The sequence below is a fragment of the Branchiostoma floridae genome, unplaced genomic scaffold, assembly GCF_000003815.2.
Source record: "Branchiostoma floridae strain S238N-H82 unplaced genomic scaffold, Bfl_VNyyK Sc7u5tJ_1561, whole genome shotgun sequence".
Lineage (NCBI taxonomy): Eukaryota > Metazoa > Chordata > Leptocardii > Amphioxiformes > Branchiostomatidae > Branchiostoma > Branchiostoma floridae.
The window spans coordinates 36,609-51,596 of record NW_023365759.1 but is presented as its reverse complement, the minus strand read 5'-3'; the positions used below and the strand labels follow the sequence as shown (position 1 = coordinate 51,596).

Sequence of the window (14,988 nt, the reverse complement as noted above, 5' to 3'; positions counted from 1 at the left end):
TCCGTTATAACAAATGCTAGTAAGTACAAAGCAGATATGTTTACACCAACAAATTTGTCAAAAGGATAACTGTGGATATGTTATTATATCATATTATATTACGTGGCACCACAACACGACAAACCAATCCAAATATACATCACGACTAACTACACACTACCTACAACAAGTCACTGCACGATTGTCAACACTTTGCAGTATGATGAAGAAAACTTTTGTTACTGTGACACTAAAATATTGATTTTAACATAGACGCATATTTTGCTATGTTTAACTTTGTCAGACTTCTTTCTAGAAGTATGTTTGATATTGCTGTCCTCTGGGATATGTTTTGTACCTTCTTGAACGTTGACTGTCTACGTCGAATCGTAAGAACACACCAATCTTATTTGTTGTTTGATGGATTTCCGACAATATATTTTTTTTTTCGATTTGAAAAAAAAAAAAAATTGAAATTGATGCCTCTCCTTTCTCAAATTAACTATGGGCCTCGAATTCCAGTAGCTGTACATGCCTATTTTGGACAGTATTTATAATTTTTCTTCAAACTTTGAACTTTGCCACCAGGGACCCCCTAAATGTTAGAATGTTGTTATTTCTGTTGTGTAACTTGAGTAAGCACCTCGATCTCATCTCCTACCCTAAACTTTTGCAAAAGTTTTTTAGAATTTTTTTTTGACTGACTGACCCAATTTTTTCTGAAAAAATCCGAGAAACAACAAATAAAATTGGCGTGGCCAAACCTTATAGAAAATGATTATTCCACATGATGAAAGACTACTGTTACACAACAGTAACATCACATCTGTGCAAAGGTATCTATTAAAAAATATGACCAAAAGGGGCCACCACTGCAAATATCTGCAAAATATCTAAGGGCCGCTATGGAAAAGAACCCGAAGGTAAAAGTATATGAAATGAACAATACATACATCTAATGGATTCTTGTCAAACTGCAGTTCTGTCCCTTTCTTAAAAACTTAAGGAATTTTTCTCTTACAACAGCTCTAAAAGCTATACTTCAAACATTGTAAAATTTTATGAAATACTCTTTCACTCCAAAGTGCTCATTAACTTTCAATCTTGAGTAGACTTGGCAACAAGGTTTCTCAAGACATGAAGGAAGACTAAAATGACAGTAGATATGTTTGAGAAGATTTGTCACACATAATGTGAAAACCTGAAAGACTTCTGTAGTCGAGTCTTATCTAACTGTCTACGACAACAATTCTTCTTTTGGCAAAGATTCCTTGCAATGCCTTTGCTTCATCAGTATATATCAGTTGCCTCTGGCACAAAACTTCAAATGCTAGCCTAAACTGAACCAAAATAAAGAAGTTAAAACATACAAGTAGGATACTTTTGTCAATGTGACATTTCTACTAATAGCTAGTCTTGCAAAAATATAGATACTTTAAGTCTCTCTCATCTATGTTGTGCATTTTTATTCAGATCTAGCTAGTAAAACCTTACCAGTTCATCTGAGGAGGTTTATCCTCTTTCTCTTTCTGCCTGTTGTTGCTCCTTTTCTCTTTGCAACTGTCCTTGCTGTTCCAATTGCTGTTCTTTTTGCAGCTGTTGTTGCTGTTCTGTCTCCCTTTGCAGCTGCTGTTGCTGTTCCCTCTCCCTTTCCAACTTCTTTTGTTGTTCCTTTTCCCTTTGCAGCTGCTGTTGCTGTTCCAACTGCTGCTGTTCCTTCTCCCTTTGCAGCTGCTGTTGCTGTTCCAACTGCTGCTGTTCCTTCTCCCTCTGCAGCTGCTGTTCCTTCCTCCTGGCGATCTCAGCCTGCTGTATCTTGCTCCTGATGATGTTCCAGTGGTTTACAATGTAGTCCTCCTGAGGCGCTAACTCGTGCGCCTTGGCAAGGCACTTCTCGGCACGGTACAGGTCTCCCTGCTCGAAGTACACCACACACAGGTTGTGGTTGGCCTGGATGTTCTTTGGTTCTGTCTCCAGGATTTTCTCAAAGCACTGCAGGGAGGAAGAACAACCTTAACTTTCTTTCTGCAACATAACTCCACAACCTGATAAATACATATATTGGGGTGCCGGGCTCCAAAGGCAAAAATTTGTCCCAGTGGACTGCTGCATACTAGAGGGTATCACTCTTTGTTTTCAGGAGTAGGTCACAGCATCTATTTGTCACGGGGTCCCTGGTTGATTTTAATGGCGAGTCAAAAAAATCCAGGGGCCCAGCTATGCCCCAAAACAGCCCAGCATCTGCAGGGTGTCCCAAGGGGTCATGTAAGGGTCAAGCCCCAAAGTAGAGTGCAGAAAAACTGCATGTTAACTACCAGGAGGGAACCAAATTTTCAAAATGAGACCACAGTATAAGTTAGTAAGTTTTACTTTTTGGCGATGCCTCAGGGGCAAGCCAAATGGTATTATGATAGTATTGTGTTCAGTCTGCAAAAATTCTAGTTACGGTTTAGCACTGTATCTGTATCTGTATCTATATAGCCGGTATAACCGCTGTTCGGCGTAACACACCAGCTGTAGTGGTACCAGACCTTTTTGGCTCCCTCCACATCCTTAACTTTGTTCATGAGAATGTCCCCCTTGAGGATGAGGCCCTTGCTGTGATGAGGGAAGTGTAGGAGGAGCTGGTCCAGGTAAGGTAAGGCCTCCAGGTCTCTCCTGATCTGGGACAGCATCAGGGCCAGGTTAAACAAGGCACTGCGGAAATCTGGCTTCAACTATGGTGGATGGAGAACGAAGACAGGACATGTGATATTCAAAAGTTCTGGATATTACATATAGTTACATTTGCACATGTTTTGAAATACCCAGTTGCACAGTGCAACCATATATTTTTTGCATTATTTTCAAACCCAGGTAGCACAACAAACAACGTGCTATCTACTTTACAACAGAGACTGCGGGTATCCTGTGGTCTCCAGTAGCTAAAGGGGAAAGTTTCCGAAATTCCAGTCATCCATGGACAGCATGTCTAGGTCACAGTATGCCTTCTCTTACAATAGTTAAATTTAGAAACCTCTATCACATCCCTGACTTGTATGGTCTAATACCAAATAACATGAACAGGTCCCATGCAGTGAAGTTGTCCATGGACATCATGCTCAGGTTGAAGCACACCTTCTCTGAAGTAAATCTAGAATCCCCTATTGCATTCCAGGTGTGTGGCCTGTATACCATGAACCCCTTATCACAGCCCTGACCTGTATACTCTTCCTGAACCATTGGTAATTTGTAATAAGCTGTGGTGAAGTTCTTGTCGTCCATGGACAGCATGCCCAGGTTGAAGTACACCTTCTCTTACAATAGATACATGTACTAGGAACCCCTATCACAGCCCTAAACTGCTATGATACTCTAAACCCCCTATCACAGCCCTGACCTGTATACTCTTCCTAAACCATTGGTCAGCTGAGGTGAAGTTCTTGTCGTCCATGGACAGCATGCCCAGGTTGAAGTAGACCTTCTTCTCTACCAATATGTATATTCTAGAAACCCCCATCACATCCCTGACCTGTATACTCTTCCTAAACCATTGGTCAGCTGCGGTGAAGTTCTTGTCGTCCATGGACAGCATGCCCAGGTTGAAGTACACCTTCTCGTTTTGCGGCTCCTGTTCCAGAACCTCGTGCAGACGTCGGTACGCCTCCGGGCGCAGCGCCGGGTCGCCCGACTCCTGCATCATCACCGCCGAGTTGAACAGGGATTGCTGGGAAAGAACAACAAGCAAAAGGTCTCCTGTAACTGTAAATCGTCAATGGAGGTTATCATGATACATAATTAAACATCCGGGGGAATATTACATAACACTCAATAGCTAACATTTGCAAGCAAATGCAAGATTTATCTTCACATGGTTTAGCTTATTCACAAACTACATAATGTACTGCTCTACATATTCTCATCCTCCTAACGCCCGGTCCCCAACGGCACTACCTTATGGAGCCCTGCTGTCCCAGGCCCTACCTATACGGGTATTATGATTGTCGCCACAAACAAGCTGTCAACCAATCAGAGAACAGGCCTTCCTTGGGCTTGTTGTTGTCGCAAGCTGTCTCGCAAAGGCCGCTGGGAAGCTATCAGCCAATCATGTTACGTATTACCACGACTTTGTTTGCTCACCATGCCAACGCCCGATCCCCAACGGCTGACTGCCCATATAAGGGCAAGGTCATTAATATTCATAAGCAAGGCACCCCTAATAACCGAATACTGTGGCTGATTTGTCAGGGTTGATATCATAGGCTTTGCCGTGATTGTCAACCCTGAGTGTGAGGGTGCATATTCTTAGTAATCTGAAATACAGTGATAACACATTGCAAATAATGGTGACCAGCCCTGTCCTGACACTTGCTACATCGTGTAATACACCACAGGATGTCTGCTACTTTAATAGGACCATCTGCACCTGGGGTCATTGACCTTATTTGTTTGGAAGAGAAAAAGAATTCTTAGAGGAGGAAGAAATTAAGGAGTTAAACTAGTTTTGTGAACTTCAAGGTAAAATTATCAGGCAGTTTGATGAATTCACATAAAACATAACAGCTTGGTTTCATCACTCTATCTAGATGTACACTAAGTACAAACAAACACTAAGTCTTATAATGCCTCAATTGGACACCTTGGTAAAGCATTATGTAATATAATAGCACTTAAATCAAGCCACTGGATACATTCTCTAATGAGTCAGATGTTTCAGACTGCATTCACTATAATATATATATTATGATCTTTCCTTAGTTAAAATTCAAGTGTAACTTGTTTTTGAATGAGTGTTGCTGAATTGATATGTTTGATGTCACAAAACTCTATCTACTTTCTGTTGATTTCTGCACACCTTATGATGAGGGTCCAACTGCAGTGCTTTAGACAGACACTTCAGTGCCTGGCTTCTCTCTCCTTGTTCCAGCAGCACGATTCCCAACTGGAGAATGGAGAAAATTAAAAAAGAACATCTATTAGCAATAAGGAAAGAATGCAAAGGATGACAATGTACATGTGGAGTGGGTGGCAAACGTTATGATGATGCATATTAGAGCTATTTTCGGGTGTGTTATGTTGAAGGGTGTTCTGCCGGCTATGCATAATACAGAATCTGATCTACATAATTATATTCTCTGCAATCAGAAACGACAAACAGAATCCAAACTGGAGCGTGTGTAAAAAGGCACAATGCAAATCTAGTCTGCTTCAAGGACAAGTTACTCAATAGACTCAATCTGTCTCAAAAAGTGCCTCAAGAAAAGATTCAAACAAAAAAAATTTTTAAAACACATTTCCGGTCTGGATGTGTGACATAGGCTTTGGGTCATTACAACTTGAAAAGGATTAGAGGACTGATCGAAAGCTTGCTGGTAAGGGCTTTATTCTTGTTTAAAATTGCATCATAATGTTGATCGTCACAGATGTACTTACGTTTGAGTTCCTGAAAGCTGTATTACTCACGTTATAATGGATGTCGGGATTGTCGCTGTCCAGTTGTAGCGCCGTCTCGTACGACTGCTGCGCCTCCTTGGAGCGGTTCAGCCGCATGAGAACCTCCCCGCGATTAATGTACGCCTGCGTGAAGTCTGGACGCATACTGATGGCCTGGCGATACAACTGGGAGATAAACAATACACAGGAGTGTAAGAATAATCAGATACATGTACATCATATGCGTATGAATATGATTGGCCAGGAGAATAATTAACAGAGTATATGATAGAAATTAGTTGTGATAACAAAGTGTACAGTCATAGAAACATTGTAAACCATTTGGTATGTAACCTGCATTACATAGAACAAATATAGTATGGACAAAATGTTTTTCTTAGTAGTTACGGATTTGGATATTTTTATGGCATCTATGCTGTTTATTTATGCCTATCAGTATCCCAGCAAAAATATGACATTGCATCAATTTCATCAAAAAGCTTCATATCAGATCTCTTACTATAGCTTTTGTAATGAAAATTATAGCTTATTTCTAAACCTTTTTCAAGATTGAAAGGACTTTCAAATCAGGTCAGGTTGGTTGAAGAAACGAAACACACAGAATATGCATGGTAACAATAGACCCTTCGTTTTAATTTGTTCTTACAAATCTTTCAATCTATGACTTTGGAATTGACTTTGCCATTCTATGACATTAGCAGACGTTTTCTGATATCTTTATTGCATTCTATTTGCTCGTGGCATACTTTGCTCATATTATTGCATATCTTTGCTCATATTATTGCATATCTTTGCTCATTTTGCAGTAGGGATTTACAGTATATTTAAAACTTTTTTTTTCAATTATTGGCCAAAAATTGATGCGTGTGCGGGTGACATCCATATAATCAAATCAACATGACCTTAGATTTAGTTCCATGTAGTAAAACAGTTAGTTAGTAATGTTTAATTTTACCGAGTCTGCCTCCATAAGTCTGGTGTCGTCCTCTCGGATCAGGTTGGCCAGGTTCACGTACACACTCAGGTGACTGGGCGCGACTCGCGTGGCGTACTTCTTACCAGGGATGACAGAGGGCATCAGCGCCATGGCTTTCCTGTATGCCTCCTCGGAGTCCTGTTAGGTGACACAGCAAAAAAAAACATTTATTTATTGAGTAAACTAAACTTTAACTAACCAACACTTCAGATAAGTTGGGACTAACTTAAAATTTTCAGCCGACTCCATCAGTCTTGTTCACGGAATGGACCCGTCTACTGTAGCTTCCGGACGTGACGTCAGAGACACCTGACTGCAGCAGAGGGTCATAATTACCAGATAACCTGTGTCGCCCCCCGTCTCTGTTCAGCGATGGACGGTAGGCGTTGATGTACACTACCTCCTTCACTCCTCTTGCAAAGGATTCTGGCTCTGAATCAAGAATCTTAACTTTGTCAAGTGAAACGGAGCGTCCCGGTGAATCTATGTGTATATGCTAAGAGACCTCTGAGTTCACAGAACCTGGTTGTCGATGTTCAAGGAATCTTGTTTATAGTGCACGTTCTTTTTCTCCAATGTAAGATTCCGTACACTGTAAAAAGAGTCAGCTGAAAATTTGGGGTAAGTCTTAACTTGGTTTAAGTTTGTTTATTTTAAGTTTAGTTTATCCATAATGTCATTTACCAAGTCGAACACAGATGAACTTTAATTCTATTAGTAAGCAAAAAAAACATGTTGTTAGGCCCTATAAGGAAACTAGAGTTCGGTGACCTCATACCTCCATGAAAATTTAGAGCTTTCGTAAATTTCATGCAATTGACTAAGACATAAACATAATTTATGCATGGTGTTGTTCATCATTGACAAACGTACACATGTCACAATTATGAAATTCCCATAATTAATCATAAAGCCGTTTTGCGATTTTTACATAAATTATGCAAATAAGTTCCTCATTACCATATTTGGTATCTGCTTATATTCCACCTATCATAATTAACATGTGTTACATTTATTGAAGTCCAGTTATTGCAAACAATGGAATTATACAATTTCCTCATTAATTATGCAAATTAAGTCCTCACTTGCATAACATGTATATCATTATGAACATCTTTGCCTAAGGTACCCGCATGCCTAATATGATGCCAGTCCGTCAATCCTTTCTGCAGTTATCCTCTTTGGAATGTTTTGACAAAAACGCTCCTGCAGTTCCCAAATTAAATGTTAGGGGGCTGAAACCTGCCCCACTTTGTCATGACACTGAAAGCTATCTACCACCCAAATTTCAAGACCATATCACGTCCAAGACAAGAGATACATAGAAAAAACTGCTATGATTGAATGTTGTCATTAATTATGCAAATTTGCTCCTATTTTGCATAATTAGTATTTCATTTTGTACAACATTGTCTGAGGTACCTACATACCAAAAATCATGAAAATCCGTTGCTCCCTTCTTGAGTTATCCTCTTCAGAAGTTTTTGACAAAAATGCCCCTGCTATCCTAAAACTAGACGCTAGGGGGCCCAAACTTATGTCACTTCTTCCTGAGCACAAGAGCTATCTAATACTCAAAAATCGTGACCATAGCATGTTCAGAACACCGAAATAGCAAAACCGGAAGTTGTGCTGCAGTACCAAGGGGAGCTGCTAGGGGACCCAAAATCTAATCATTTCCAGCTTTCATCACAACCTACCAACACACCAAGTATGAAACCAATCCACCCAACCGTTCTTGAGTTATCTTGTTTACACACACACACACACACAGACAGACACACAAACACAGGGTAAACAAGAGTTCGTAGACCTCAGGCCTGCATGAAATGTATTGGGTTTCTGTAGACCTATTGTGTATTTTTGCCTTTTTGTCTGTGGTACGTGGTTGGAAAAATGAGCTTTTTACCGTGTTGGTTGTGCACCATGCAAAAGTCTGACTCTGAAATTCCATTTTCTGAATTTGTAAGTTTGGACATGGATGAACATTACTTATTTTGGATTTCTTAAGTATGTTACCAACCACAGTACTTTGAAGTTGTTGAGACGCTACCTTTTTTTGTCTCAGATGGCCCATGCACATGTAGTTACTCTGTCACATGATATACTAATATCTTCCTATTTCAATGTACTGACCTAATGCAGCAAGTCTCCTTGGTTTGTGTTCTTCCAATGATATTCATTAAAGATTTATTTCTGGGGTGTTATTCACTTGACATCGGAATGTTACTCGCATAATTTGACCAATGATACTTTTATCTGTAGTTCCATAGACATTAGACAATATGAATAGTGGTAGCCCCCATGCAGCAGCAACAGTTAGTCCCCAGGGTGGTATGATATTTTCATTCAATCCATCCAACCCAAACCTAAATCTCCTGTAGTATCTAAGCCAAATTTAACAGCACAATTTACTATGAAAAATGTCCTTGTCAATCCCATTTATAGATGGCAAGCTGCTGGCAATGGAAGCTTTGAAAAGTTCAGAAGCTGTTGTAGTCAGAGCAAACACCCAGCAAACATCCCCGCAAACCAATGAGCAGTTGCTTAGAAGGGGAATTTCATCATATATTTGCCGCGACAAAATGCAACAAACGATACTGAATTCAAAACAGAACAAAGCTAAGCCTCCACCACTTAACCCTGCCTGTACCATAGATTAAGCAGGCCCAAAAACCAAGCGAATATGACTAGCCCAAAACAACAAATTACCTGTATACAGTATGGAAATGGCATTACCAAAGAAACAAAAAGAAACACAGGACAAATCATACACATACCTTTCTCTTATGCCCACACTCTATACAGTTCTCCTCCACATTAGAAAATTGCATCTTCTTCTGTTTAAGTTCAAGTTCAACCATGATTGCCAACAGGGTAAAGGAACTTGTACCGGAACTTAAAACTCAGTACTATACAGCTCTAGAAACACCACAAAGAGTAATAAGCAAACTCCAATTATACCTGACCAACAGATATATAATCTGGCACACTCCCGTCATCTGGCAAACTGTCAGTGCCACTAAGTAACCTGATACATTGAAGGTGGCCCAGGCCAGATGATGGTTCTACACCCAACCATAATCTGTTTTTAAAACCAAGCAGATATTGGGAGGATGCCCCAACCACACTAAAACAGGGTCAACCTATACAGTATCAAGTTCAAGCACTAGGAGGCCCAAAATCAAACCTGACCACCAGGACACCACAAACAACTCACGTACCAAATGGTAACACAATGGCACCTTGCGTTCCGGAGATACAGCGCACGCCCCGTGCCCGCACAAAAGGTAACCTAAAATGTCAAGTTCAAGCACCAAGGGCGCCAAAATCAAAATTGAGCATTATTCAGCCACCGCCGACACATGTGCCAAATATCATCGCGCCAGCATCAGCCGTTCAGAAGATATAACTCCGGAAACACCCCTCCCGGACACAAAATTCGACCTGCCGGGTCAAGTTCAAACGCGACAAGGCCCAAAGTCAATCCTAGGCAACAGGCAACAACCCCCCACCCATGCACCAAAAATCGTCGCAATCGCGCGTATCGTTCCGGACACACAGCGCCAAAAGTGCCCCAAAAACACCAAAAATGCCACCTTCAATGTCAAGGTCAAGCGCCAGGAGGCCCAAAATCACACCTGAGTGTCAGGCTACCACCCCCAACCCACGTACCAAAAATCGTCGTGCTCGCACCATCCGTTCACGAGATACAGCGCCCTACATCCCCGGCTACCGAAAAGTTTCCACCTGAGCATCAAAACCATACCTGCATACATGCAGGTAAATATAACCTCCATTCCATTACATTTCATGGAGGTAATAAAGTGACCGGTGCAATGACCAAGTGGGTAGAGTGTTCTCCTTACATTTGGTTAACGTCATAAGTTCGATCACCGCCATTCTTAAGACTTTAAGAATGGTATATGTGCTGCTTTTTCTGCTTAGTACTCAGCATTTGGGGAAGAATAGTAGTTAGATAGATAGACCACTACCAGCATTGTGTGGCCCAAGGGCTATTGAAATAGAAATGGACACCGCCCTATGCACCATCTGGCTCGGGAATGACTTACTAGGAAATAAAAATGTTCCTTCTGGTTGCCCAACTGACCCTTGAAAAAAACCCATCAATTTCTCTAGGCGTTAGCATATAGAGTAAAGACACGACCCTTTTTACACAACCACAGCTTTATTTCCAAACAATGTTTCAGGGACCGTCTGTCACCTTATCAGGGGAATTCTGACTGATTCACATTGTACCGATAAGTATGGCTGCTTACAGATGCAGTCACAATATATACTTATTGCTGCAGTACCATCATGATGTGAACCAGCCGGTCGGTGAAGGTGACAGATGGTCACCAAAACGTTGGTGGAAATAAAGCTGACAGTGGTTAAGTAAAAAGAGTGTCTTTACTAAGTAATGTGCCAACCTAATGAAACTATTCATGGGGGCCTTAGCACACAATCTTTCCCAGTAATTCTTGAAAGCGCGTTAAGAAACAGTCACGGCATATATTCTTGAACGAAAAGAAAATCGTGTCAATGATAGCCTTGAATCCATCCTTTTCTGAGCTTTTAAAAGTCTTTGATAAGCTTCTCTGATTGCTTTCCTGTTCAGAAAAGTCTGACACCTGTACATGTCATCACCTTCTTACCTGTTTCCATGTTATTAATTTTTAATTCTTCGGGTATTAAATTCTCTAAAGAAGCAGTATAAGGGGGACGTAATTCAAACTTCAAAATTCCTGGAACCATGTCTGAACAGAGGATTGTGTGATTCAGGGCCAATCTGGGTTCTCACTGTAATACAAAATTGCATTCAATTGAGGCTATTGTCAAATGTCATATCAACAAGTTCCTGTCGTATGATTTTGTGGGAACACAATAAGAGGAGCGGGCAAGAGGTAGAGTACGGTGCCTACCAGCTGCAGGTAAGGATGTTTGTTTATTATTAATAATTAGTTTTTGTTTGTACTGCATAACCCGGTAAACTGCCTTATGGCATGGCATTACACACCACCAATTTAAAAAAAAAAGCTGTCAAAGATTTCCTTGTTCTTCTGCGTTACACACCAGGATGGACGGGAGACCTGGCGCATCCCCGTCTTGTAATTAGCCATACAAAAAGGTATGTCACCCCGTTAGGGGCGATATAACCCCGTCGTATGTAAACATGTGCGAACATGTTTGATCACATCGACCGATGATGATGATGACACACCAGGTTTGTTTTAGAGTTCAAGCTGCATATCCGGACAGATTTAACTGATCCACTCAGATAAGGAATGGCCCCTACTCTTTTTGATAAGCAGGGTGCGTCCTTTTACGTGCTTGAGGTGTGTCTCTACCAAGGACCTCAATTTACTGTCCTATTGGAGGGACGGCCCTAGCAGAAGCTAGTTTATAGGGCTCATTTAGACTTGAGTGACGTGGGTTAGGCATTGGCATTTATTGTTGGGAGGAGTGCTGATTCCCGATTTTCAACATATTGCGGCCAGGTGTTTTTGGTGAGAGACTGTACTTACGGTAAGAAGATTGTGTCTTTTTGTAACACTACAATACAAAGGCCCATCTAAATGAACTTCTAACCATTTGGCATGATGTGCGGACTTCTGTAACAAATAAAAAAATAAAAATAAAAGTACGTTTTGGGTCGGCCGTACATAATTAACATTAACGCGCCGTGAATTCCTTCTCACGGTGTTGTGAATTACTTCTTATGGCTCTGTGAATTACTTCTCGTGGGTTTATTATAGCCTTTGTAGCCAAAAGACAGTAGGCCTTCTAGCGGGTGGTAACACGATCTTTCAGCACAAGTACCTTCCCAGTATAAAAACTTTCCAGCCAGAAAATCCTGGCCGCAATATGTTGAAAATCACGAATCAGTGCTCCCCAATACAATGATCAAATGCCAACACCTGTACATGTGGAAGAACTGAAGCAAGCTTAACCACATGTACATGTAAGTACCAGGTTTTCAGACTCCCTATCCCTCCCTTCCTCTCTCTCTTCCCCTCCCTCCCTTCTTTATATACACAAATGTACATGTATATAACAGGCAACAATATATTTCCGGACCAACACTTAACTTCCGGATATCTTTATAATTTTAAAACAGATTAACCAGATGAATTAATATTTGTAGGTATGATATTTCAAAGGATAATGAATATGTGGGTTGCAATTTGATGTCTCTCAAAGAAAGGTCTACAGAATTCTGGTTCAGGGTACCAGAATTGGCTTTCTTCGTGGAGACATCTAATTTCAACTTACATATTCATTATCCTTACCTGTACCTGAATTTTCTGTACTGGTACCCACCCAATACATATAGCACATATTTCATTTTTATCTTCCCTGTTGTCTGTGAAAAGATGATATAAGAGAGACCTACCTGAAACCGCTCCAGATTTTTGTAGGCTCTCCCAACATTCATGTGAGCTCCTATGTCATCAGGCTGCACTCTGAGTAAGGAAACATAGCTACTGTTACTATTAGGGATCAATGTAATAATTATATAGTGACATAGAGAGAAACTTAAGTGCAAGACAATTGTAACAGGTACAATGTACGGCGATTTGCACATACATGGCAGCTTAAGTATTGCTAAAGCTAGTTACAATTCTTAAGAACTGTATGATTGGGAATTGGAGATGACGGGATGGAAAAAAACTTCAAGAAGGCTGACAACGGCCTTGTACCCTAAAGCCTCCTTCGCACTAAACCCTGCATCATACTAATTAAAGTGAATGCCGGCCAAATTTGTACATCGGCCGGAGCTTGCTGAATTTAAAATTTGACCATGTTTTTTGCTGAAAATATGCCCCATCGAAAATTGGACTGGGCTCAGTGACCATTTGGAGCTCGCCAACATTCTCGCCTAGTTCTTGATTTTTTACAAGGCTTAAGGGACAAAGAGTCCCAGTATCTTTGATAGAGATGGATACTTGCAGAGAAGAATCCAAATTCTGGATTCGTACTCTGCTTAATCTCTGTAGGTCTCACTATTGGCCCGTACTGCGCTCTCACTGCGACCTAGTAAATAGGATAGGTGTGTCATTCACTTTCACACTGGGTATAACATACAGCACGTAAAAGTGTGACTGAGAAGACAACAAAACACGCAAAGGGTAAAAAGATTTGTTTCTTTTCTGTACAATTCGTTAAGCGAATGTCAAATTTAGGTTGCAGAGAGAGTGCGGTGAGAGCACCGTCCTAGTGCAAAAGGGGGTATAATTATAGATATTCGTCATTCGACACATCAGCCAGTCAGCACCAAGTACTATACAAATTTCCAATATGGCTGACCAGCAGCGACTGGCAAGCACAGAAAACCTGTTTGTTTTTGTGATGATAGAATACCTGTTAGTTACACTTACAGCTTCTTCGTAAGTTTGGTCAGCATTCGGTGATGCCTTGGTTACCCTCTATATAAGTTATAACCACAGAATCTAAAATCTGGTACCTGATAAACAAATTTGGACACACAGTCATACCTTTAACTTGCTGCTCTCTTACTTTTGATAATAATGAGCAGTATACTTTGCCACAAACTTTGCCCTTGGACAAGACAAAGGCCTATTCTCTGATTGGCTGACAGCTGTTTGGTGGCACTGCCCGCAACAGTGGAATTGGGAGGGCAGTTTGGTTTGGTTTGATAGAGAGTCCCAATCAGTAACTGATATGTCATTATTCTTCCTGGAGTCAGGGTGATTTGTAGAGAATCACCAACTTTAGACGGAAGGATTTGCACCATCACACACCGCACCATTGCACGTGTGGTGGGTTCTTAAACATGCGTGAGGTGTGGCTCTCCCCAAACACGGGACCTCCATTTAACGTCCTATCAGAGGAACGGCCCTAGCCGAAGCTAGATACTCATTTTTACCTGTGAGTATAGTGAGGAATGCTGAGTAAAGTGCCTTTCCCATGGCACAAGATCGGTGAAGCGAAAGAATTTGAACTCGAGACCTCTCAATCCCGAGCCAAACACGCTGCCGCTGTGCCACGCGATCTCAGTTTAACAGAGTATGAACCAAGCGGAGTTCTAGGACACAGTTCGTCTCTGCGTAAGAGAATGCAGGTATCCAATATATTCTCTTTCAAGCCTACTGGGACTCTTCTCTCCCTTAGTGAGGAAGAGGCTAATGGGGTACAAGGCCGTCACCAGCTTCTATAAGTTTCTTTCCAAACTTCCCACTAAAAGCCTCCTGGACAATATGGGGTCTCAAGAATTCATTCAAGTTGGGTCGATGAACGCTAGAAAGTCAGATGTGCCAAATAGCAATATCTAAGAAAGCATGTTCATGATTTTGGAAAAGGCAACTAGGACGTTTCGGGTGTTATTGACGAAAGGTAGTGGATACTACCAGTGAAACATGACCGATTCCAAAATCATATCCACTTGGTTATTAATAAGTACTTGCAATTTGGCAAACCAACTCAAGTTGATTCTTCATCAAAATCTCATTATTACGTAAACGTCTGAGTGCATATCACACTCATACCATGTAAATCACTACGAGAGCGAACCCATTGGCATCTGTTGGCAGAGCACTCCAGATGACTTGTGACGTTGTTTGCGATTATGTTAAAAT

The 14,988-nt window shown here is 41.1% G+C and overlaps 1 protein-coding gene across 1 annotated transcript in view; it reads right to left on the bottom strand.

The window, feature by feature from the left end:
* Positions 1-680: 680 nt before the first annotated feature.
* The window catches only part of LOC118408245 (protein O-mannosyl-transferase TMTC3-like), a gene marked incomplete at its 5' end in the record, with an annotated part of 49,979 nt that continues 35,671 nt past the window's right edge, over positions 681-14,988 (bottom strand). Inside the window, 7 exon segments of the mRNA XM_035808903.1 lie at positions 681-1,971; positions 2,511-2,696; positions 3,359-3,685; positions 4,814-4,900; positions 5,422-5,577; positions 6,368-6,526; positions 12,786-12,855. Coding sequence (XP_035664796.1) covers positions 1,492-1,971; positions 2,511-2,696; positions 3,359-3,685; positions 4,814-4,900; positions 5,422-5,577; positions 6,368-6,526; positions 12,786-12,855 — 1,465 coding nt within the window.